The 26,137-nt window shown below is 40.4% G+C and overlaps 1 protein-coding gene across 2 annotated transcripts in view; it reads left to right on the forward strand.

Annotated features, from left to right (window-relative positions):
- Window positions 1–26,137, forward strand: part of LOC124801898 (SREBP regulating gene protein) — a 56,098-nt gene that overhangs the window by 9,684 nt on the left and 20,277 nt on the right. For both annotated transcript variants that reach the window (XR_007017114.1, XM_047263107.1), the window contains exons 2-3: window positions 389–548; window positions 10,906–11,057. Coding sequence is in view for 1 of the 2 variants with exons in the window: in XM_047263107.1 (XP_047119063.1) it covers window positions 389–548; window positions 10,906–11,057 (312 nt within the window). In the remaining variant the exon portion in view is untranslated. The remainder of the gene's footprint in view (window positions 1–388; window positions 549–10,905; window positions 11,058–26,137) is intronic.

The raw sequence follows: 26,137 nt of genomic DNA on the forward strand, positions 1-26,137 counted from the left end.
CCTTTCTTGACTTATTTTGAGAAGGATATAATCATTGTCCACCTCAGATGCACAGATCATCTTTATTGTGTTTATTTTCCAGTGTTGAAAGGATGTAATGTATTTGGAGCAAATATAACTTTCCATTACTTTATCCTAGATGGAATTTACTTGTGCTCTGCAGGTTGTAACAGATAATAATGTTCAGTTATAACTCTGTGACCACTCTTTGCCCTGTAGAAGAATTTCTTAGCGAATGGTGTGATATATATATTCTGACAATTATTTTTTGTGTTAGTTTGCAATTCTCAGTGTTCCTTTGTGATTCACTTTCTTTTTCTCCCCTTCTATTAAAGGAAATTTAAGGGAACTCTTATGTATGACCATCAGTATCATTTTATTATTACAGAATAGCTCCCAGAATAATGAAATTGAATCCTTGCCTGTGAGAAGATTTCAGCAACCATTTCTGTGGCATTCTCCAAAAGATGATTCAAATGGGACAGATGTCAAAGTTACAACTTGCAGGAATTCTGTGCAAGGGAAGGTGCTTATAGTTGATGACAGAGGTATGTATTTCTGATTTCTATCGTTTGCCTATTATCATTATATGTAGTGATGTAGGAAAGTTGTGTGTAGCTCCTGCCTAAGTCTTTTACACATGGTAACAATAAAATACCAAATCAAATATAGGCTGAAAATAATTTGATATAGAAAAAAGTTAATATATGTATTGTTACTGTTAGAATAACAATCTAAAAATGGATTCTAACTTTGTAATCGTACCTGCCAACAAAGGCTCAGCCACTGTGGTTATGAACTGCAGAAATCACCTTGTGGACTCCACCAGATATTATGTACATCCACTTACAAGCCCTGCCACAGTGGCCCCATTCCAGAAATCCAACAGGTTCTCCAGTCCTTCCTCAGATCCTTGGGTCCATCCTAGAACTTCCCCCTTGAGTCTCTCTCTCTCCTCATCCCAAACACTCACCTTACTCCTATCTTCTAATTGTTCTTGAAGTTTATAAACCCAACCACTGGGATGTCCCAATTGTGGCTGATGACTGTGCCCCCACAGAATCTCTACTCTTGTGGTAACATCTTCGGCCTATTATCCACACCTACACACCTGTATAAAATACCCAAACATTTCCTCCACTGACTCATCACAGTTCTTTTTCCTTTATCACCCAACACCCACCCAGTTACCGTCAGTGACACCTCCCTCTACACTCACATCCCCAATGTCCTTGGCCTTGCCTACACAACCTTTCCTAGTGCCTGACTTACTCAAAACCTATAGCCCCCTTCCTGGTCACTATGTCCAACTACACTCCTGGAAATTGAAATAAGAACACCGTGAATTCATTGTCCCAGGAAGGGGAAACTTTATTGACACATTCCTGGGGTCAGATACATCACATGATCACACTGACAGACCCACAGGCACATAGACACAGGCAACAGAGCATGCACACTGTCGGCACTAGTACAATGTATATCCACCTTTCGCAGCAATGCAGGCTGCTATTCTCCCATGGAGACGATCGTAGAGATGCTGGATGTAGTCCTGTGGAACGGCTTGCCATGCCATTTCCACCTGGCGCCTCAGTTGGACCAGCGTTCGTGCTGGACGTGCAGACCGCGTGAGACGACGCTTCATCCAGTCCCAAACATGCTCAATGGGGGACAGATCCGGAGATCTTGCTGGCCAGGGTAGTTGACTTACACCTTCTAGAGCACGTTGGGTGGCACGGGATACATGCGGACGTGCATTGTCCTGTTGGAACAGCAAGTTCCCTTGCCGATCTAGGAATGGTAGAACGATGGGTTCGATGACGGTTTGGATGTACCGTGCACTATTCAGTGTCCCCTCGACGATCACCAGTGGTGTACGGCCAGTGTAGGAGATCGCTCCCCACACCATGATGCCGGGTGTTGGCCCTGTGTGCCTCGGTCGTATGCAGTCCTGATTGTGGCGCTCACCTGCACGGCACCAAACACGCATACGACCATCATTGACACCAAGGCAGAAGCGACTCTCATCGCTGAAGACGACACGTCTCCATTCGTCCCTCCATTCACGCCTGTCGTGACACCACTGGAGGCGGGCTGCACGATGTTGGGGCGTGAGCAGAAGACGGCCTAACGGTGTGCGGGACCGTAGCCCAGCTTCATGGAGACGGTTGCGAATGGTCCTCGCCGATACCCCAGGAGCAACAGTGTCCCTAATTTGCTGGGAAGTGGCGGTGCGGTCCCCTACGGCACTGCGTAGGATCCTACGGTCTTGGCGTGCATCCGTGCGTCGCTGCGGTCCGGTCCCAGGTCGACGGGCACGTGCACCTTCCGCCGACCACTGGCGACAACATCGATGTACTGTGGAGACCTCACGCCCCACGTGTTGAGCAATTCGGCGGTACGTCCACCCGGCCCCCCGTATGCCCACTATACGCCCTCACTCAAAGTCCGTCAACTGCACATACGGTTCACGTCCACGCTGTCGCAGCAAGCTACCAGTGTTAAAGACTGCGATGGAGCTCCGTATGCCACAGCAAACTGGCTGACACTGACGGCGGCGGTGCACAAATGCTGCGCAGCTAGCGCCATTCGACGGCCAACACCACAGTTCCTGGTGTGTCCGCTGTGCCGTGTGTGTGATCATTGCTTGTACAGCCCTCTCGCAGTGTCCGGAGCAAGTATGGTGGGTCTGACACACCGGTGTCAATGTGTTCTTTTTTCCATTTCCAGGAGTGTATATCCCCACCCATAATTACTTCTCCTTTGAAGGCAACACTCACAAATGAACCCAAATGGTACAGCAATGGGCTCCCCCATGGCATCATCCTTTGCTAACATATCCATGGACCATCTAGAGGAATACTTACTAACCACCATGTATACCAAACTCCTCAACTGTTTCAAATTCATTGATGTTGCCTTCATGATCTGGACCAAGGGTGGGCATACCCTATTTACATTCTTCCACAGCCACAACAATTTCTCTCCATTTGCTTCACCTGTTCTTCCTCATCTACCTTCCTCTATTTTGACCTCCATCTTAAGGATGGTTACATCAGTACCTCTGTCCACATCAAACCAACCAAGGAACCACCAATAATATCTCCACTTCGATACCTGCCACTCATTTCAAGGCGCTTCCATACAGCCTAGCCACCGTGGTCATCACATCTGTAGTGATTAGCAATTGGGAAGCTGAGATGGGGTCTATGCGAGATGTACATGAGAAAACTATGGATGCCATTACAGCTGCGCATGCCATTTGTCCACCACTGAGGAAGCTCCAGTCTAATGTGCAAACTGCAGCAGTGCCATTGCAAGCTGCCATGGCTGTGAGAAGTTTAAGGCCATGGTAGCTCATCCTGAAATGAGAAATATTCTTCATACTGTCATTACCACCCCTCCCGGAGTGGTATTCTGTTACCCACCCAACCTATTCATTATCATTGCCCTCCACTCCCCCCCCCCCTCCTCCCCCCTCCCCCACTGCTGCCATCCTTGCCTCACCACTCATATCCCTGCAATAGATCCAGGTGCAAGATCTGTCCAATACCTGCTGCCACTACCACCTACTCCAGTCCTGTCACGGGCACTCCTACCCCATCAAAGGCAGGGCCACCTGTGAAAGCACCCGTGTGATCTCCAGACTTAGCTGTAACCACTGTGCCGCATTGTAAGTGGGCTTGGCTACTAGCGGGCACAGCTGCTGTCCACTTGAATGGCCACCACCAAATTTTGGCCATGAGACAGACGGATCGTCCAGTTACTGACGAGATGCTTCACTTTAATGACAGTTTCACAGCCAGTGTTGTCTGAATTCTTCCCACCAACACCAGCTTTACTGAACTGTGTGGGTGGGAACAGTCTGTGTAACATATCCTTCATTCCCATAACTCCCTGGCCTCAACCGTTGAGGCTGATCAAATGTCGATAAGGTTCTAGTGTGAAGTGTGTTCCAGAAATTTCGTGTAAGTGGTGCTGTCTATAGAGTATATATATGAGTACAGGAGAATAGTTGACATGTTAGTTTCTCTGTGTAAAGATCAATGTGTCTGCTGTAAGAGTAGTAAAATCTGAACCTGGCAGTGTTGAGGGGTTGTTAACGAAAAAGAAGATTGTTATTTGATAAAGTATTGATTTGTGAAATTGGTCATGACTGATGTTAAGATAACTATTGGTTGGTGGAGAGGACCATGGGAACTGAGAAAAGCAAATGGATGTGTATCTGAAAATGAATAAATCTCTGACAGTAGCTTCAAGAGCAAACATGAGCATGGAGAAGGCGGATACTTGGAACGAAGAAATTCTGAACACAATGAACTACAGATATTGGTTGAGTGATTACCAAAAAGCAGCTGAGATTTGTGAGTAATAACAGGAGATCTGCGAAAGACCCGGGAATTTTTTCATCTGGGAGAAAACCGGGAAAAACACGGGAATTTTTTAGAACTCCGGGAATTTTTCGGAGTTTTTGTTTTCAATTAATTTTTTGTAATTTTGATTGCTAACAACTGATAGTCTAACTAAGAATATTACTCTATCTCGCTGCCACAGTATTATATTGCAGCTATAAAACATAAAAAAGAGAAAAAAAATTAAGTAAAACTTAAGTTGCAAAGGAAATGCACCATGTACAACAAACCAAACTGCACACACAAACTTTTGCCAACAACAAAACGTATTAAAGGCATTAGGATGAAAGACTATGCAGTACTTCATAACAGCAAACAGCTTCCAATGAGTGTGACGTCACAATTGTTTACGTTAACTTCATTAGGGAAGAAGCCAGTCGCGTATGAACAGTACATTCTCCCACTTCTGGCTACTCGGAAGTGTAGCTGTAGCAAGCAGCCAGATGCTGCCCGGAAAATTTTTTCTGGCACACAGTGTTTACATTTAGTTATTTTGCTGTTTCCTCTTCTTTTACAGATCTCACGTCATGAAAACAAAACGGACTTCTATGGCCGGGAGCCATCAATTCATAGATTTCATAGATAAAATAGATTCACATGATTATGGAAGACTAAAGTACATTATTCGTTTCAGTTTTTTGGTTTTATTTTATTTCCAGGTTTTTAACAGTCAAGCATTAATCACCTTGCAGAACGGTGAAGTTATTTTCGTCTGTTTGCTAAAGAAATTTGTCTGTTCTTAATCTTTTCCGCTGAGGCTGTCAGTTTATTTGAAACGAAGTGTTTCGTTCCATACTTTTGGCTAGTTTCAACTGTTTGCTGGATTTCAAGTGTACGTTTTCATCTTCTGGCACGTATGGAATTATCGATATAATGAAATGAGAGTATGGCATGGTTGGCCGGGAGGCCCCTATTTCGGGAAGTTCGGCCTCCAGGTGCAAGTCTTTATTTCATTCGACGCCAAGATAATAAAGAACCAAACATGGGATAATGCAGTATTGGTACTCCAAGAAAATTTACACCCAGAAAACCACACTGAAAAGCTTAATATAAGGTTTGGACCTATTTCATTGTGAATCCGGACATACGAATGTTCACTATAAGCGGAATTGGGTATTTTAGTATGGTTTACGAAATTCCGATGGTCTTGGATTATCATGTGATGTTCTGTTTCTTTTACTACATTATGTAAGTTCTCTTAATGCTTTAAACGCACGAACATACAGGCTGCTCATGAGCAGTAACAACTGTTTTCTGGCAGTCAATGGCAGCTGAAGAAACGAACATGTTTCTAATAGCTCGTGGGAAAATATCATGAATGGTGGTTTGAAAAGCGTCAATGTAAATATCCTTTTATGCAAGATGAATTATGTTGCGTATGAGAATATTCGATGAATTTCTTAAATCATAGACCGTTTGACTGTCGTTTAAAACTTAAAATTTTCCTGGCAGATTTGTGTGATGTATCTTAAAGTGTAACACACGTAAAAAAAGACCAGTTGAAACCTTAGCTTTTCTGGTGGCTAATTGATCTTCGAGTCCAGTATTATATGTGAAAGCATACCTTCCCTTGCAGCCACACTTATATATTAATTTAAACCATTAACTTTTTCTTCTTGTGTGTTCGCACTATTTAACAGCGATGTTGCTGTTGATTGACTACATCGCATGTTCTATGCTCTGAATACCTGCTTTCATTGGCTGGCGAGATCATGTGGCATGAGCTATGATTGACTTACAAAAGCGCATCGCAATCTCAATTTTAACTTGCCGAGTTTGGTGGAAATTCGAATTTATACTTTTGTAATATGAAAATAAGCAGCGTACATGTTGCTGCATATAATTATTTTTTACCCCACTCACGGTCGTTAGCTAATATGCCGGGAATTTCAGGCCGGTGTATGAAACCTTAACCCTTGAAAGGATTGATAAGTTTTACAGCTCTGAGGGAGCATATCCTGTCATTTAACATGGAAAAAGTGTGTTTTCATCCGGGAGAAAGTGTATTTTTAACCAGGAAATCCGGGAATTTTTTTTCCTTGTCCACGTATACACTGTGAATAAGGAAACAGTGTCTGAGGCAGTGAAGCAGTTTGACAAATAATACTCCAAGGAACCTACAGCACTACAAATTGTTTGCAGAAAATTTTAGGCAAACTGATGTTAAAAGACTCTAATGACACGGCAACACTCTTAAGTATTTTGAAGGGGGGGGGGGGGGGGGGAAGAACTATGAACAAAGTAAATTTAGCAGGTGTGAAGGTGACAGAAAAGGAGAAGCATGTTGAGAAGTTTTCAGCAATCTTTGAGCTATTGGAGGGTTGTCAGCATGGGCAAAGCAGTCGACATGGTCACGTGGTTGAGGTGAGCAATATGGTTTAAGGGGTAGTTGTTGTTGTGAAGGCTTAGGCTATCAATGGAACTGGCGGGAGCAGATCTGTGGCAGAGGTACAATCCACTGCAGCAATGTTGAGTCAGTTAATAACATACAGATGGATTGAATTATTTAATTGGATAGATAAAAAATCTACTCACCATGTGGCGACAGAACACACACGTAAAGGATGGTTGTAATTGGCAAGCTTTAGGAGCTAGTAGCTCCTTCTTCAGGCAGAAGGGTTGAAGGGGAAGGAAGAGGGGTGAAGGAAAAGGACTGGAGAGGTCTAGGAAAAGTGGTAGATTTGGGGAAAGTCACCCAAAACCGTGGGTCAGGGGAGACTTACTGTACGGGATAGAAGGAAAGACTGATTGTTGAGGACTGTTGGCAGTCATCTGGCAAATTGTGCCTCTCACCTGCTTATGTAGTATTTGCTGCTTACCACCACCACCACCACCACCACCACCACCCCTTGACAGCTGACAACGAATGCAGTAAAACTTTAGTTAAAAACTCACTATGATCACGTTTAATTCTCGCATTGGCTATGACATCCACAGCATAGCACCCAGGACCCCACTGTACACTCATTGGCTGTCGGTGAATGCATGACGTAGGTGCGCAGAAAAAGCCTAAACTTGATTGCCGTTGTTCGTGAACCCAACTAAGCAGAGAAAAAAAGGTGTGTGTGTGTGTGTGTGTGTGTGTTGTGTGTTGTGTGTGTGTGTGTGTGTGTGTGTGCGCGTGCGTGTACGCCCGCGCATGCCTGCATGCATGCGTGCATTAGTACGAGTAAGAGAGAGAGAGAGAGCGCAGATATCCATAGAGTATCTAGAGAAAATGTATAATTTTTGTAAGACAGCTGAGAAGCTCCACATGGTAACAATATATTTTGGAAATACTGTAGAAGTAAAGGAGGCCACTCACCAAAAAGCAGAAGTGTTGAATCGTCAACAGGCACACACAAAAAGAAAGAAAATTTGTGATATGATTTATTCCACATATGCATTAATAACTGATTTGGTGATGGATGCATTTAAATATTGTACCATAGATAATATTTCACTGCTTTTTCTGCCTCATACACTAGGAAGTTGTTCACACATAGCTTTCATCCATTAAATCATTGTTTATTCTGTAACCAATAAGTTCTTCTGTCTCTATGCTGACACTGCTCTCTTATTTAATACAAGGCATTAAATTTGCTATTGCAGCTATCTTTTGAAGATAGCACAAGTCCACCTGTCTGAAAGAAGAGCAGAAGAAATGACCCAGAAAATGTCCACGAAATATCATTGACATCAATCTGTTTTAGAATTTTAGAACAAACTTGGAACTCTGTGTTATGAAGTACCTTTAACACAATTACCATTTCGATCTCAGCTAGCATGAATTACATAAATAAAGATCATATGAAACCCAGTTCATGCTTTTCTCATATGACATCCTGAAAGTTATGGATCTTAGGGAATCAGGTGGACACAGTGTTATCTTTCATGGAGATTCAATGGCAGAATTAGAATTGGAATTAATGTCAGGGATGCCCCAGGGAAATATGTTGAGACCCTTGCTGCTCGTGTTGCATTAATAGCCTAGCAGAAGATAGTGATAGTCAGTTCAGACTTCTCGCAGAGGATGCCGTTATCTATAATTAAGTAGTTTCTGACAAATATTCAGTTAGCTCTTGATACGACTTCAAAATGGTACAGATATTGGCAATTTATTTAAAATGCTCAGAAATATAAAAACTGTGCCTTCGCAAAAGAATAATGCGTTAAGCTCAGTTGGCTGGATGATGAGACTTTATGAGGTGGTGCGTGATTGGATAGATAAAGCATGGGATATCTGTTTCTGGACAAGGTTGGGAGAGTAATTTTAGTATGTTTAGGTCTCAGTGAGACCCTTGGTGTATTTGGCGAGGGACTGCTCATCACTACAGATGTGATGGCCATATGTGGCTAGGCTGTATGAAAGGGCCTTCTTGTATAGAATGAGTGTCAGTTGACATGGAGGGATTGCTGCTGGTTGGTAGGTTTGGTATGAATGAAGTACTGATGTCGCCATCTTTATGGTGGAGCTCAGCATTGAGGAAGGTGGTTTGTTGGGTTGAGTAGGACCAGGTGAAGCAAATGGGGGAGAGGGTGTTGAGGTTTTGGAAGAATGTGGATAGGGTGTACTCATCCTTGATCCAGATCACGAAGATGTCATCACTGAATCTGAACCAGACGAGGGGTGTGGGATTCTGAGTGGTTAGGATGGATTCCCCTAAATGACCCATGAATAGGTTAGCATAGGATGGTGCCATGCAGGTACCCATTGCCATACCATAGATTTGTTTGAAGGTGTTTCCTTCAAAGGAGAAGTAGTTGTGGGTGAGAATACAGTAGGTCATGGTGATCAGGACGGGGGTTGTAGGTTTCAAATCAATTGGATGTCGGGGAAAGGCAGTGTTCCATAGCAGCAAGGCCATGGGCATTAGGGGTGTTAGTGTAAAGGGACGTGGCACCAGCAGTGATAAGCAGGGTGTTGTGTGGTAGAGGGACAGGAACAGTGGAAAGTCAGTGCAGGAAATGGGTGGTCTCTTTTATATAGAAGGGTAGGTTACGAGTAATAGATGAATATTGAATAAAGAATGCAGCTTCTTGAATTTGTATAGCCTTCCCTCCTGTCAACAATATTCCTTAACAAAGAGGTGGCCAACTTGAATGATGGGATTTTAGTCTTGTAGACGAGAGCATTGCCACAGCTAGAATTACACTTGTATTTTTCTTAATTTAGTCATACATGTGCTCCTAACTCAATAAATCTTGCGCTGCAGCTCAGATATTGTCAAACCATCTATGTTATGATCGCACATGACGGTTTCAGCGGCAGCAATATGTTGCTTATTTTTGTAATCAGCGTCACTGAAATCCCACAAACATCTATGCACAGCATACATATCCAAAAAGCGAACATTATTCTCCATTCCCCCACTTCATATTTCAGTTTGTCTACACTCTACAAACAAACATAACCTCAAAACTCGCGCAACTAGTGTTGCCAAAGTTGGAACACGCCGAAAGTGTTTAGTTTCACCAACGAGTTGCGCAAATGCACGGCGCGCATTCGCAGTGGACGGTAGCGCAGTTGCCTGCAACCTAGTGTCATCATGTAAACTACGCTTAAATGTATGAGAGTTCATTTAAGGGGAAGGACTTTTTTTGAAAGCAGAAATATTTCTAGTATACTTTTTTGTTGTGTCTGCCTGCAATCAGTGCCTCCTGTATGTGGTAAGTAACAATTTATCATTTCCATCATGCAATTTCCAATTTATGAATTGGCACATACTTGAAGGTAGACATCAACTGTTCCTAAAAACCTACCTCCTCCTGAGCTGCTAGCATCCCACCCCAACCCCTCTCCATGGCTCCTGCCTCTCTCTCCCACTATCCATCTCACTGGACACAATCCCCCCTCCCGCAAACTAGCCCAACTGCTGAAATGCAGCACTGGCATTGTGTGTCCCGTTTGCGCCATGTAATGACATAGGCTGCACCGCTTTGTGTATGTACGTGTGTGTGTGTGTGGGGGCGGGGGGTCTCTTTTACTCCAGAAGTATTTACATTCTGCCAGAATTTTCCAGAAAATTATTCCTCAAAAATATACTTACTATGTTTCAAAACAAGTATTAAGTGAGGAATTGACGAGTTCATTATATCCCTCTATTTATCACCGCTTTAACAACTGCAGAGATACAGGGCTAAATGTCCACATAGGTGTTTAAGCTGTCATTCTTCCCACACTCCATATGTGAATGGTTTGGGAAGAAGCTCTAATACGAGGTACAGTGGAAAATTCCTTCTGTCAGGCACTTCTCAGTGATTTGCAGAGTATATATGCTGATGTAGATGACTGCTAAGGGGTTCTGATATGGTATATTTTTTTGGGCGGCAGGTATTGAAATGGGAGTGACTTGTGAAATGGATAAAATTTATTTTGTTAATTGTTACTTATTTCTTTAAGCTCGGAGGAAAACCAGAAACAAAATACAGTGACTTGATTATGATGTCACATATTGCCTCTTTATTATAAAAAAAATATATATTTTTTAAAAATTTCATTTCACCCTTTTAGGCTATATATGTTCACGGACTGATGTTTTATCAACTGGATGTTGCAACACAGATATAGATACTACAAAGCAATATTCATGTGAAACCTGCAAAGACAATGGATGCTGTAGTATTTATGAATATTGTATATCATGCTGCTTACACCCAGATAAGGTAAGCTGATGTAAGAACTTTTTATTCTGTCATCTTTTACGTTTGCTAACATTGTATTCTGCACTTGGTAGCTGCTCTGGCACTACGTGTTGACGATTCTCCTGTCGTGAAAGTATTTTTCAAACCTGTGGCAAACAGTGTACAGTGCAGTGCAATATTTAATTTTCGATTTCTTCTTGTTTATTTTTAACCAATGTCACTGATGACGAGCTTTGTCACACGCAATAGTTTCAACATATAAACTATGTTAGCAGTTACATTCATAGGTGCAGTGTAACACTGTTTACTGGTGGTATCTTAATGCATCTATTCACATTATTTTGATTCAAATTTTACGTTTTTGGTGACTAAATTGTGCATTAGTTAAGTTTTTGATAATTAAAAACAAACCATCCAACAACTCAATCATTGTCTCAAATGCCTACATCTATACACACTTAAGATTAGAAATCAAACTTTGTTGTTAAATGTTAAGTGTTAACACAAAAGATAGCAAAATTAGAGGGCACAAAATTACAGTAGGCAAAAGAGCAATCTGTTTCACCATGAGCTATTTAACCATAACAAAGGCAAAATATTATGTATTGTTTAATGGAAATGATTGCTACTTCCGCAGTCATTCCCAAAGCCCTGCTGAAACTTGCTAAAATGGAATTATGCAAATTGAATGATTAACAAACTAGTAAGTTATTAGAGTGAAAGTAGTTATTTTTGGAATCAGAAAAATATGGGCTACAAAACTAGGGTACTATATTTTGCAATCACTATTTAAGATTTGAACTTTCATGAACACAATTTTTGAAAACGAGTAACTTTTTAAATAGTTTTAAAATGTTTGCTGAAACGAAAAGAACGAGGGCTTTTAAATAAGCTCTGACAAGTTAGAAATAAGCAGCCATTTGCTCAGTCAAAATTTCATCTCTGTATGTTTTTATCAATATTAAATTGTGGATATTTCTTTAGAAAAAAACTATTTCCTGGTGAAGTACCTAATATTATTGTCGGCAATTGAGAAACTATACGGTGAATAAGAAAGTTTAATATAATAAGGCATGCATAAGAAACTAGCGATTTGTATAATTGCTGCATGTGTACTCTTAACAAAATGAGTTAAAATAAAGGAAACAAATATGTATACTGGTGTCAGGAGTGGTATAAGAAAAGCTAGGATGGTCCACCTCTCTCATATCCATTGTTATAATTTTTCATTGTGCCATAAAAACTCCAGAAACCACCCACTATGCACAAAAAATTCAAGGTACGAACTAAAGGAAATTTGGTGAATTATTGTGCGAGTGCAGTCTTTCTCAGCAAATTTCATATGTGAAGTCTTCACGGGTTGTCAGCTGAGTAGCGTTGTCGCCTCGTAGCAACGTTTCGATGGAATGTGTGTCCATCATCTTCGCCCGAAGATGATGGAGACGCATTCCATCGAAACGTTGCTATGAGATGACGATGCTACTCGGCTGACAACCTGTGAAGACTTCATATATGGTAAATTATTGTGTGTAAAATGAATCAATTTAGGAAGGCGAAACAGCCTGGAGACAGCAGCAAAGGTACAGGTGATGCTAATTTCAATTCACTGAATTATTCATGAAAGTAGCTGAAAACACAGGGACAAAAAAACGGACTATTGAAAACAGACCCATTAAATTTACTTTGACAGGCATTGCTTACTTCACTTGTGGACGCTGATGTTGCCAGATAAACTGTTGACAAGATAATAAAAATCATTTGGTCACTGACAAACAGTATCTCTTCTGATTATGATGGTTGGATTGTAGGATGCTGATACTTCTGTAGTTAACAGATGTTTTGTTTCGTGCAGTGGGTGGGTACTGCTGATGTGTGGTATTTTTTGTTTTTTTGAGCTGCCATGTGTTCTTTGAAACTAATCTCAAATGATGTGCCTGTCTGGGCTATGTAGAAGCAGTCACAGTCCAAACGTTCAATTTTGTACACACCTGTGTGATGATGTGGGTTTCGTGTGCTGATGTTGTGGGGTAACTTCTGTCCAATCTTTTTTTCTGTGGTAATGTATATGTTTATGCCATTTCATATGAAGACATTAGCAATCTGATATGAAATGTTACTAAGAAATTGAATTGCATGGAAAATGTTTTCTTTTTGTTTTTTTGTGATGCGATTGCTTTGCCACTGTAGAGTGTTTTAGGGTATCTACTTTGGAGCTGTTGTAACCATTTGCAATTTCAATTTCTTGTTGATATTTGTCTTCAGAGAGTGGTAGTTGGATACCTGTATTGATCTAGTGCTGGAATGCTGCCATTTTGTGGGCTATAGTGTGACAAGCAGGGAAAGCAGAAAGGTGGAAGGAGTATATAGAGGGTCTATACAAGGCTGGTATTCTTGAGGCCAATATTATGGGGATGGAAGAGGACGTAGATAAAGATGAAATGGGAGATATGATACTGCGTGAAGAGTTTGACAGAGCACTGAAAATCCTAAGTTGAAACAAGGCCCCAGGAGGAGACAACATTCCATTAGAACTACTAACAGCCTTGGGAGAGCCAGCTGTGACAAAACTCTACCATCTGGTGAGCAAAATGTACGAGACAGGTGGAATATCCTCAGACTTCAAGAAGAATTTATTTATTTATTTATTTTATTTATTTATGCATTTATTTTACCTGGCAAGATTAGGGCCTTCAGGCCCTCTCTTACACCTAACCAGGCATACTCAGATTCAACAAATTTCAGTTTCTACAGAACATTAAGGACATATAACATGTTATACAGTATTAATGTTACAGAAAAAAAATTAGAGATTATAGAAGTAGTACAATGATAATTATAACAATCAAAAAATAATTATAACAATCAAGAATAATAATAATAATAGTAATGACTATGTATAGGAAAGTAAACATATTTTTTTCTTTTATGAATGTCAGTCCTATTGCTAGTTGGGAATTTTCTCGTTATATTCTTGCAGCTTGTGAGTTATTCTCATCAAGCAGAGACATAAGACGATAGAATGGGGTGAAAGAGATATAGAAGAGGTAGATAGGTTAGAGGAAGTGAAATAGAATGGTAAAATTCGAAGCTATGATGGAGAGTTTAACGAAATCGCTATGAAATTATTTCGTTAAAGAATAATAAATTTTTGCTTTTAGGTTAATTTTCTTTACCTTACTTTCTTTGCGTGCGAACTTTGTTGTAGAACCTCTCTCTTATTTACGTGTGGTAATAAAAAATACATACATTTAAAAATTACGTGAACTCATATTACCTGATTAAGAATATTTGGTTGAAAATTAAATTCTTTACATCATTCGGCCTTGGCACACATTTTCTAAATGCACTGGATTTTTTGTTAAATATTTTTACTGAATTCTTTCCCGGCGTTAGCTTTTGAACACAAGATTATCACTATTAGCAGAAAATGGTTAATTATTACCAAGCCGACATTTAATTATCACTGATCAAACCTACTTTGCTCTACATTAAAGTTATTTGAAAGAACCAAAATTGTTAAATTTCAATGTTAACTATCCGTCTAAGAATGCACAAATGTGTAACTATTTTTTAAAATCTCAGTCAGTCTCTGGATCGCTGTAAAAGAAGAACATTCTCTTAATTCACTGTTAATTTTTTATCTATCTGTTCCCGATTTACGGGTTTGCTTGATTTTTCCTTTAGCGGAACAATTTTTTAAATGTGCCGCTGCTGCAAATCGATCGGTCGCGGCACAGCCCAGCAACACCACTAAAAAATGCTGAAAACTCTTTAAAGAAATATTATAGATGACATGGGCAAGCTAATTTACATTAATAATACACACTTTTTATAAATTTCAATATATTTTTACCACAACAAATATTCAACTCACATTAGTTCGTAATTTCTCCTTCGATGGCGGCTAAATCTAGATACAGACAAATGACGTCTACCCATTCACCGAATACATCGACACAGCTTCCTACCGCTTTCAGCTCTAAACGAGGAAGACCAAAGAATACATAGTGCATTGTGCTTTTATAGTATTGCTGACTATTAACATTTCTTTGTAATTTCATGACATTATTTCCCTCTGGCTGAATTTCACGTCTCTGTTATCACAGATATTGACACATTTCACAATTACATTATTAATATAGAAATATTACCATCCTAAATACAGAGAGAATATTACTACAAAAAATATTACAATAATAACAAATGTCTTTTACACAAAATTCAATAATATATTTCGTTAAATAATTACATTATATACAGATTGCTCAGAGCGGCGTATATGGTACAAATAAATTTTAGTTTGTTAATGTGTGAGTTTGCCAGGGAACGTTACATTGCCCCCTGGCAGCATTTGGCAAAGAGTTTCTATACTTTGACACAATGGTGCCAGTAACGTTCTTTACAATTCTGTATTTTTTATGGAATGGCTCTTTTAATTAGTCCCAGGGTTATATATGTTTATGGCTCCCCCATTTGGGCGAAGGCAGACAGAAAACCTGGGCCTAACTGTGCCGGAGCCCAGCCATCCCAGTTGATTCATGATTAATCTTGCCTCTTTAGCAGTCATTCTTTTGAATTGATTTAACAGTTTGTCATCTACGGTTACATAAGATCAATGTCACATACAGTTCAACGATATACCGCAAGGTCACTTGTCCTAGGATATATCACTTAGTTTTTTGAAATCATTTAGCACAGCATCACTTTTTATAATGTTCCCACTACCTACGTGTCACAAATCCATCTCCTACACTTGTTAGTGTTCATTTTCTCTTATCATTTCACAGGTATACATAATAAATGTTCAATGTTTATCAAAAATGGAGTCATTGACATGTTATGCAGTTTGTGTAAATATTTTGGAAAATGACAACAATGCTGTAGTCGGTGAGCGGTGCGGATTGATTGTTGAGCGGCGCTCGGCGCGGCGCGTCGGCTCCGTGTAGGTCACCGCCCCCGGTGTTGACAGCTACGGCGCGGAGGGGCGTGGCTGTCTGGTCTGCTACGGGCTGCTGCGGCCGCTGCATGGCTGATGTAGCCGGATGCGCGTTGGATATCAGCTCGCCCGTGTGACGTCTTCTTGCAGTGCTCCAGCAAACATGCAACAAGTTCACAAACAGTGTACTATCCTTATGGGCATTTTTCCTGCTGTGGGAAAGAATGCACACAGTTATTGGCAGTTATTATTCAGTAGGCCTTCACTAGTCTGGTTTGCACAATGTTTCGTTGTCACAGTAACACGTTTTATGGGCACACAATATTTTTCACCATGTCATGACTTGTCATTAGTCACACGCAAGTTTCACCTTAGGACAAAATGTATCTCAGCAGTCAATACGCTTTTCTGGCGTCCCTTGACACACAAAGAATTAAAGTTTGACACTAACTTGATCCACCGTCCGTTATCGGCTCACTGTTCGTGTCGTGCTAGTTCCTTGTCCACTTGCACACACGGCGATGATACAGTTTTTTATTACTTATACACAACAACTTCGTGACGTATTGCTGCAGGTTTAACAGTCACTGTCTGTCTCTGCCACACAATACTGCACTTTTGTTTAAGTTCCTTTATTTTTATTTACAATGTCAGCTGTGCAATTTTTGTAACAGCACATTCGTAACTCTTTACCAAGGTGTGTGATATTTGCGTACATGGTAACAAATATTAAAATTTCGTATTAGTTTGCCCAAAAATCATCTATATTCGTGTTCGAGTAGATTTTATTTGTGCATTCCAGCCGGATTCAGGCATATTGTTCAATAACTCCTTTGAAATCATGTCACACTTTACTATCAAGGTCCTACGTAACTACAGTGTAGTCTCTGTAGGTTAAAATTGACTTGGACTGTATCTGGCTAGTTCCCTTTTTTTTTTTTTTTTTTTTACTGATTGAATCTGCACATGCTTCAATTGAAGCTTCTTTGTGCGTAACTTTGCGTTACTTAAATTTGCAATAAGTTTGCCTCCCATGGTGCCCTCGGGTCACTACTGGGTGCATTATTCTCTTTGATAACATTGGTTAGATAATAAGGTTCTCAGGGCCTCATATTATTGATATTATTATGGGTTCGAATCTGTCAATCTGACAGCTACACATATATACACATATAATAGAAAAGATTGTGCCAGAAATATTTCAAGTTTGACACACATATAAAATATTATGCAGTACACAAACTAATCATTACTAAAATGTTTCTCTTGACTGAACTCTGTCACAGCTTAACACTATAAATAATTGCACTAATCAGATTATCTGTGCAGACATTTAGAGCATGTTTAGATAACACAAATTAAAAGAGTACATGACACAAATATTTATAAACACATGAGAAAGTCAATCATATTCTTATAACTAAACACTTCTACACTAGTACATTATCTCTACAGATCACACATCATTAATGTTCATTATTTACAAAAGAATGGTGTCCACATAGGACTATTAGTCTTTTACTGTATGAATATTTTTACACCCTTATGCGGATACAGTCCCCGTACTCTCCCTGAGTGGGGATCTGCTAAGAGATAGCTACTATTTCCTTCTTGGACTAAGGAATGGAGTATGAGGCTCGACAGTAGGTTTTGTGAGGCTTCACCTCGATATTGTGCTGATATCCCTTAACAATTCCTGTTCGTTCTGAAAATACATCTACATAATTAGATAATAACTGTACCAAATCCTGCTGTTGCATTGAATTCAAATTTTCGGACTGTGATACTTTGTTCACAAGTGCGTCCACATTTGCTTTTAATTGATCACTTTGTACGTCTGGATAATAGAGATTTTGTCCTTGACAATGATTATCTAAATGTAGTATCCACTGATTCCTACACTTTATGTTAATAGTATTACAATTAGGCACAGGTACCTCTTCAGATCTGAGCATGGACAATTCTATCCTCCTACCAGCGTTCATCAAACTTAATTTTCCCCGAGAAAGGTCGATTACTGCGTCCCTTTCTCTCAAAAAATCTACCCCCAAAATGCAGGCTACCTTTAAACCCTTTACTACCAGGAATGAGCACGCTATGGCTTCATCCCCTAAATACATATCTACCCGCACTTGGAGTTTAATTATTTGTCGCTGTGCACTTATGGCTCCAGTGACTTTACAATTATTCACAGGAAAAGTCAGCATACGCCTTTCTTTCCCCAGTACTTTGAATAAGTCCATACTCATGACACTGACAGTAGCACCTGTATCTACGATTGCTTGCACATCAATATTGTTAATTTTGATCTCTATTATCGCTTGTACTTTGTCTTTGTGCTCCTTTATGCACGTGGATGGTTCAGTTATTAATTCATGTCCCATCTGTACCCCGTCATTATACCTAAGAATACAGATTCCCGATGTTTTGTTCTGTGTCTGGCTGCTCTCACTCCAAACCTCAGCCGACGATGGAGAGCGTATCTCGGCTGAATCTAGTTTGTTGGATTATTGCTGGTGGATGGGCGTGGCTGCTCTGTGTCACTGACCTCCACTATGTGTAAGTTGTGTTGCGTCGGCCGCCACGGTTGCGCAATTGGCGCATTTTGTGGTGTCGGTCGGTTATTGTCATATCTTTCACTGTTTTGCCGGTCCGGACTGGGCCTCTGGTTCTGTGGCCAAGTTCGGTTTGCATCATTATAAGTATTAGTGTTCCACGGCCCCCTGGCATTTTTCCATTTACTATTGCTTGGTGGGCCTGTTTCATATCGGTCATCATACCTCCTTTTCCGGTCATTATTCACCGGCGGACTATTGCTGTTCCGGTCTCTACCTCTATTCCCGTTTTGTACATAATCTTGTCTCCTATTGTTACCTCTGCCGTTTCCATTATTTGGTGGAGGCGTGTTATTTTGACCATTTCTGTAACCGTTTCTGTTACTTCTAGCCTGTTCAGAGGCTGCCTTAACATCCTCCTAAATCAGGTCAATTGAGTCCAGAACAGACAAGAAATGTTCCATATCGTTTTCGGGCACGTGTATAAGTTTTTCCTTTACGTGTATCGGCAAGTGTGATTTCAAAAGTCTGATCAAATCCCGGGATGAAATCTGCTCGTCCCAATAACGGGTCTTATTAATGTACTTCTCAAAATATTTTCGCAAATTGCCTAATTGTGGAGAATACGGCTCTGGATTATATACCTCCTTCCGTAATCTCTCCTGAATACATGTTGACCAATATTTGGCCAAGAATGCCTTTTCAAATTGCTCATATGTATCACAACTGTCAGCTGCTTCAGTTGCCCATAATGCAGCATCTCCTTGTATGTAAGACATAACGAACTGTATTTTCTGTGTATGACTCCAAACGCTAGCCAAATGTTTCTAAATCCCTTGATAAACACTACAGGGTGAACAGATTTCTTCTCCGTTGTAAAGGTCTGAAACTGTCGGTTTCTAATCAGGCTTTCTTCAATCACTACTTTGGAATGACATTTATTTGTTTCGCTTACATTGGTTGCCTGTTCTGTCACGCAGTCGCAATTTTTTACTGCTGTATTTATATGCCTATCATTGTTGGACCTGGCTGGCGTGACACACGCCTGCGCGTCGCCGTGCAGCAAGCTGATTTCTAGCTTGACAAGACGACGGTTGACATTCCGCTGCCATAGCGGAATGTCAGTGCGCACCGCCCTTCCAAGGTCCTGCTTTTCCGCATTGGAGCCCGCGTCTTTGGCTTCAATCGCGGCGTGCAGTTTCTCGCCTATTTCCTTTTTAAATTCGCTTTCCATTTTGTGCACTTGTTCGGACACTTTGTGCTCAATTACTTGATTTGTGTCAATCTCTAATTGTTCCACCCTGTTGGTCAGTACACTGATTTCCTCTACGATACTGGCGTTAGCCACTTGGATACTATCTACTCTTTCGCTTAGTTCTTGCACCGTTTTGGGTATGGTTTCATAGTTTTGTTTCAAACTAACTATCTCACTTTGCATAGCTTCCAAAGATTGCATTAACTGCAAGTCTCTCTCATGCAGGCGTCGGTCACGCTCTGCTTGTTTAGCATCACGTTCTCTTTCGCGTTCTGCTTGCATACGGGCAAATTCAGCTACCAATCTCTGGTCACGCTTTGCTTGTTCAGCATCACGTTCTCTATCATGCTCTGCTTGTTCAGCATCACGTTCTCTATCACGCTCTGCTTGCATACGTACAAATTCAGCCTGGAAATTGAGCATGCGCTCGAACATAACTCTTAATGATTGCACTTCTGACACCTCACCACTCTCTGGTCCGTGTCCAGTGCTTGCGGGTGGCACAGTATTTCCGCTATCAACTGAATCACTGGGTAGCAGTGGCAACATTTCTTGCCCTTCTGCCCCCAGATTCTCACATTGTACTTCCTGAACTACGTCACTAACATTACTTTGTGTCCCACTTTCTAACTCGGTATCACTACTTACTGACTGTTGTTCATTATCCATGTTGATATCCTTCTGACTACGCAATCTAACCATAGTAAACAAAAGAAATAAAATCTGAACTAAATATCCTAACACTCAGGTTTCACTGACATAATCACACAAGAAATGGTCATTTGTTAAAACACACTTATTATATACTACAATGACTAACTACTCAAATGTCCTGTTATTTTAAAACAGAGCACTAACAACAAGCACACCACTAATGATCCGAGAACACTGCACTGAGGCTACTTTACTACCCACAGGACAACTACACTGTAGCTTTACCTTTTGGTGATCTATCTTGGGTGCAGCTGCCCCCTGGTATTGTGGTAGGTAATTAATTTTTCGAAATAATGAGCTCTCTTCTTCAGCTTGCCTCTGGGTATATAGTGTTCTCATGCAAAAAATCATATACGGGTATTACCACACAATATTGGTTATGCAATACATACAATACATGGAAAAATTATTAAATGTTCTCCAACAAAGTTCGACTATAATAATTCCCTAGTTATCTCATTGGTATTTAGTGGCCACTGCATATTCGAGCCCCACGTTAGGCGCCAGTTTAACGAAATCGCTATGAAATTATTTCGTTAAAGAATAATAAATTTTTGCTTTTTGGTTAATTTTCTTTACCTTACTTTCTTTGCGTGCGAACTTTGTTGTAGAACCTCTCTCTTATTTACGTGTGGTAATAAAAATTTTCACTTTCAAAAGAATTACGTACATTTAAAAATTACGTGAACTCATATTAACTGATTAAGAATATTTGGTTGAAAATTAAATTCTTTACATCATTCGGCCTTGGCACACATTTTCTAAATGCACTGGATTTTTTGTTAAATATTTTTACTGAATTCTTTCCCGGCGTTAGCTTTTGAACACAAGATTATCACTATTAGCAGAAAATGGTTAATTATTACCAAGCCGACATTTAATTATCACTGATCAAACCTACTTTGCTATACATTAAAGTTATTTGAAAGAACCAAAATTGTTAAATTTCAATGTTAACTATCCGTCTAAGAATGCACAAATGTGTAACTATTTTTTAAAATCTCAGTCAGTCTCTGGATCGCTGTAAAAGAAGAACATTCTCTTAATTCACTGTTAATTTTTTATCTATCTGTTCCCGATTTACGGGTTTGCTTGATTTTTCCTTTAGCGGAACAATTTTTTAAATGTGCCGCCGCTGCAAATCGATCGGTCGCGGCACAGCCCAGCAACACCGCTAAAAAATGCTGAAAACTCTTTAAAGAAATATTATAGATGACATGGGCAAGCTAATTTACATTAATAATACACACTTTTTATAAATTTCAATATATTTTTACCACAACAAATATTCAACTCACATTAGTTCGTAATTTCTCCTTCGATGGCGGCTAAATCTAGATACAGACAAATGACGTCTACCCATTCACCGAATACATCGACACAGCTTCCTACCGCTTTCAGCTCTAAACGAGGAAGACCAAAGAATGCATAGTGCATTGTGCTTTTATAGTATTGCTGACTATTAACATTTCTTTGTAATTTCACGACATTATTTCCCTCTGGCTGAATTTCACGTCTCTGTTATCACAGATATTGACACATTTCACAATTACATTATTAATATAGAAATATTACCATCCTAAATACAGAGAGAATATTACTACAAAAAATATTACAATAATAACAAATGTCTTTTACACAAAATTCAATAATATTTTTCGTTAAATAATTACATTATATACAGATTGCTCAGAGCGGCGTATATGGTACAAATAAATTTTAGTTTGTTAATGTGTGAGTTTGCCAGGGAACGTTACAAGAGGAGAAAGAAAAAGATGGGAGGGGCACGACAATGGTGGCTATACTGTCCCTAATATGTAAGTCTTGAGTTCCCTCTTGAATGTTAAGTGGTTCTGGATAAGACGCAGATCACAGGGGAGCGCGTTCCATCGTCGTATGGCTGAGATGGAGAATGACAAGGAGAAAGATTTTGTGTTATGTAAAGGTACAGCCAATATGCTAGACGTATCCAATCTGGTATTGCGGTTGTGGAATGATGATAGGTGTTTAATGTGAGAAGATAAGTATTGGGGGCACCAGTGGCTAAGAAATCGATGAAGTAAGCACATCGTGTGGAGATCGCGTGCCTTATGTGGGCGTATCCAACCCAGCTGGGAGTATGAAGGACTGATATGATCATACAACCTTATATTGCATACGTATCTAACGCAAGCATTCATCACTAGCTCGAGGCATCTCGAATTTTCACTATTTGTGCCGTGTTGAACTACATCACAGTAGTAAAGATTAGGCAAGACTAGTGTTTGGACTAATTTTTGTTTAACATGGGTTGGAAATATTTTTCTAAATTTTTGAATTGCATGTAGGGAGGACAGCGATTTCCGGCAAGCTGTGACTGTTTGTTCTTCCCAGTTTAGGTGTTCATCCAAGATTATTCCAAGGTCTTTTACTGTTTTTTGATATGGTAGTTGGGTACCATTGAGGAGTATTTGAGGGACTGTTTCGCGAAAGTACCGACTGATTAACTTTGGATGAGATATAAGTATGACCTGGGATTTCTTGGGGTTTAGTTTCAGACCTAGGTTCTGTGCCCATCGAGAAACAGAGCAAAGATCTGCGTTCATACTCGCTACTGCATCAGCAATGTTCTTGGGGCTTGCACTTATGTACAGTTGGATGTCGTCGGCATATAGATGGTAGTTGCAGGAGTGAATCACTGAAGAAATATCATTAATGTACAGTGAGAAGAGTAATGGACCAAGGACGGAGCCTTGGGGAACTCCAGAGCGCACGTTTTTCCATGATGACTTTTCCGACCCACAAATGACTTGTTGACTTCTGTTTTTGAGGTAGCTGTCGAACCAGTGTATTGCGCTGTTTGAGAAATTCAGCTGTTTCATTTTAATTAGTAATATATCAAAGTCAACTGTATCAAAAGCCTTGCTAAAGTCAAGCAGTGTTAGGATGGTAGCTTCACGTCTGTCCATAGCATGTTTAATGTCATCAGTTACTTTGATTAATGCAGTTGCTGTACTATGATGGTTTCGAAAGCCTGACTGATATTTATTGTGGATGTTATGAGTTTTGAGGTAATCCGTCAGCTGTTCATGGACGATGTATTCTAGGGCTTTAGATATTGCAGGTAGTATGCTGAACGGCCTGTAGTCACCTGGCGACTTAGGGTTGTCAGTCTTGGGTATAGGTTGAATTAAACTTTGCTTCCACTCAGTAGGATATGTACTACTGACAAGACAGGTTGAAGATGTCTGTGATAACTGGAGTAATACAATAATTCCAATCCCAATGAAAGCAGGTGTTGACAGATGTGAAAATTATCGAACTATCAGTTTAATCAGCCACGGCAGCAAAATACTAACACAAATTCTTTACAGGCAAATGGAAAAACTGGTAGAAGCCGACCTCGGGGAAGATCAGTTTGGATTTCGTAGGAATGTTGAAACATGTGAGGCAATACTGACCCTACGACGTATCTTAGAAAATAGATTAAGGAAAGGCAAACCAATGTTTCTAGCATTTGTTGACTTAGAGAAAGCTTTCGACAATGTTGACTGGAATACTCTCTGTAAAATTCTGAAGGTGGCAGGGGTAAAAAACACGGAGCGAAAGGCTATTTACAGTTTGTACAGAAACCAGATGGCAGTTATAACATCTACATCTACAACTACATCCATACTCTGCAAGCCACCTGACGGTGTGGGGCGGAGGGTACCTTGAGTACCTCTATCGGTTTTCCCTTCTATTCCAGTCTCATATTGTTCGTGGAAAGGATTGTCGGTATGCTTCTTTGTGGGCTCTAATCTCTGTGATTTTATCCTCATGGTCTCTTCGTGAGATATACGTAGGAGGGAGCAATATACTGCTTGACTCTTCGGTGAAGGTCTGATGAGCAGTATTCAAGCAATGGGCGAACAAGTGTACTGTAACCTACTTCCTTTGTTTTCGGATTGCATTTTCTTAGGATTCTTCCAATGAATCTCAGTCTGGCATCTGCTTTACCGACAATCAACTTTATATGATCATTCCATTTTAAATCACTCCTAATGCGTACTCCCAGGTAATTTATGGAATTAACTCCTTCCAGTTGCTGACCTGCTATTTTGTAGCTAAATGATAAGGGATCTATCTTTCTATGTATTCACAGCACATTACACTTGTCTACATTGAGATTCAATTGCCATTCCCTGCACCATGCGTCAATTCGCTGCAGATCCTCCTGCATTTCAGTACCGTTTTTCATTGTTACAACCTCTCGATACATCACTGCATCATCTGCAAAAAGCCTCAGTGAACTTCCGATGTCATCCACAAGGTCATTTATGTATATTGTGAATTGCAATGGTCCTATGACGCTCCCCTGCGGCACATCTGCAATCACTCTTACTTCGGAAGACTTCTCTCCATTGAGAATGACATTCTGCGTTCTGTTATCTAGGAACTCTTCAATCCAATCACACAATTGGTCTGATAGTCCATATGCTCTTACTTTGTTCATTAAACGACTGTGGAGAACTGTATCGAACGCCTTGCGGAAGTCAAGGAACACGGCATCTACCTGTGAACCTGTGTCTATGGGCCTCTGAGTCTCGTGGACGAATAGCGCGAGCTGGGTTTCACACGACCATCTTTTTCGAAACCCATGCTGATTCCTACAGAGTAGATTTCTAGTCTCCAGAAAAGTCATTATACTCGAACATAATACGTGTTCCAAAATTCTACATCTGATCGACGTTAGAGATATAGGTCTATAGTTCTGCACATCTGTTCGACGTCCCTTCTTGAAAACGGGGATGACCTGTGCCCTTTTCCAATTCTTTGGAATGCCACGCTCTTCTAGAGACCTACTGTACACCGCTGCAAGAAGGGGGGCAAGTTCCTTTGCGTACTCTGTGTAAAATCAAACTGGTATCCCATAAGAGTCGAGGGGCATGAAAGGGAAACAGTGGTTGGGAAGGGAGTGAGGCAGGGTTGTAGCCTATCCCTGACGTTATTCAATCTGCATATTGAGCAAGCAGTAAAGGAAACAAAAGAAAAATTCGGAGTAGGAATTAAAATCCATGGAGAAGAAATAAAAACTTTGAAGTTTGCCGATGACATTGTAATTCTGTCAGAGACAGCAAAGGACCTGGAAGAGCAATGGAACGGATTGGACAGTGTCTTGAAAGGAGGATATAAGATGAACATCAACAAAAGAAAAACAAGGATAATGGAATGTAGTCGAATTAAATCGGGTGATACTGAGGGAATTATATTAGGAAATGAGACGCTTAAAGTAGTAAATGAGTTTTGCTATTTGGGGAGGGAAATAACTGATGATGTTCGAAGTAGAGAGGATATAAAATGTAGACCGGCAATGGCAAGGAAAGCATTTCTGAAGAAGAGAAATTTGTTAACGTTGAGTATAGATTTAAGTGTCAGGAAGTTGTTTCTGAGAGTATTTGTATGGAGTGTAGCTATGTATGGAAGTGAAACGTGGACGATAAATAGTTTAGACAAGAAGAGGACCGAGCGAGGTGGCGCAGTGGTTAGCACACTGGACTGCGTTCGGGAGGACGACGGTTCAATCCCGTCTCCGGCCATCCTGATTTAGGTTTTCCATGATTTCCCTAAATCGCTTCAGGCAAATGCCGGGATGGTTCCTTTGAAAGGGCACGGCCGATTT

Source organism: Schistocerca piceifrons, chromosome 1 (genome assembly GCF_021461385.2).
Source record: "Schistocerca piceifrons isolate TAMUIC-IGC-003096 chromosome 1, iqSchPice1.1, whole genome shotgun sequence".
In the NCBI taxonomy this organism is placed as follows: Eukaryota; Metazoa; Arthropoda; class Insecta; order Orthoptera; family Acrididae; genus Schistocerca; species Schistocerca piceifrons.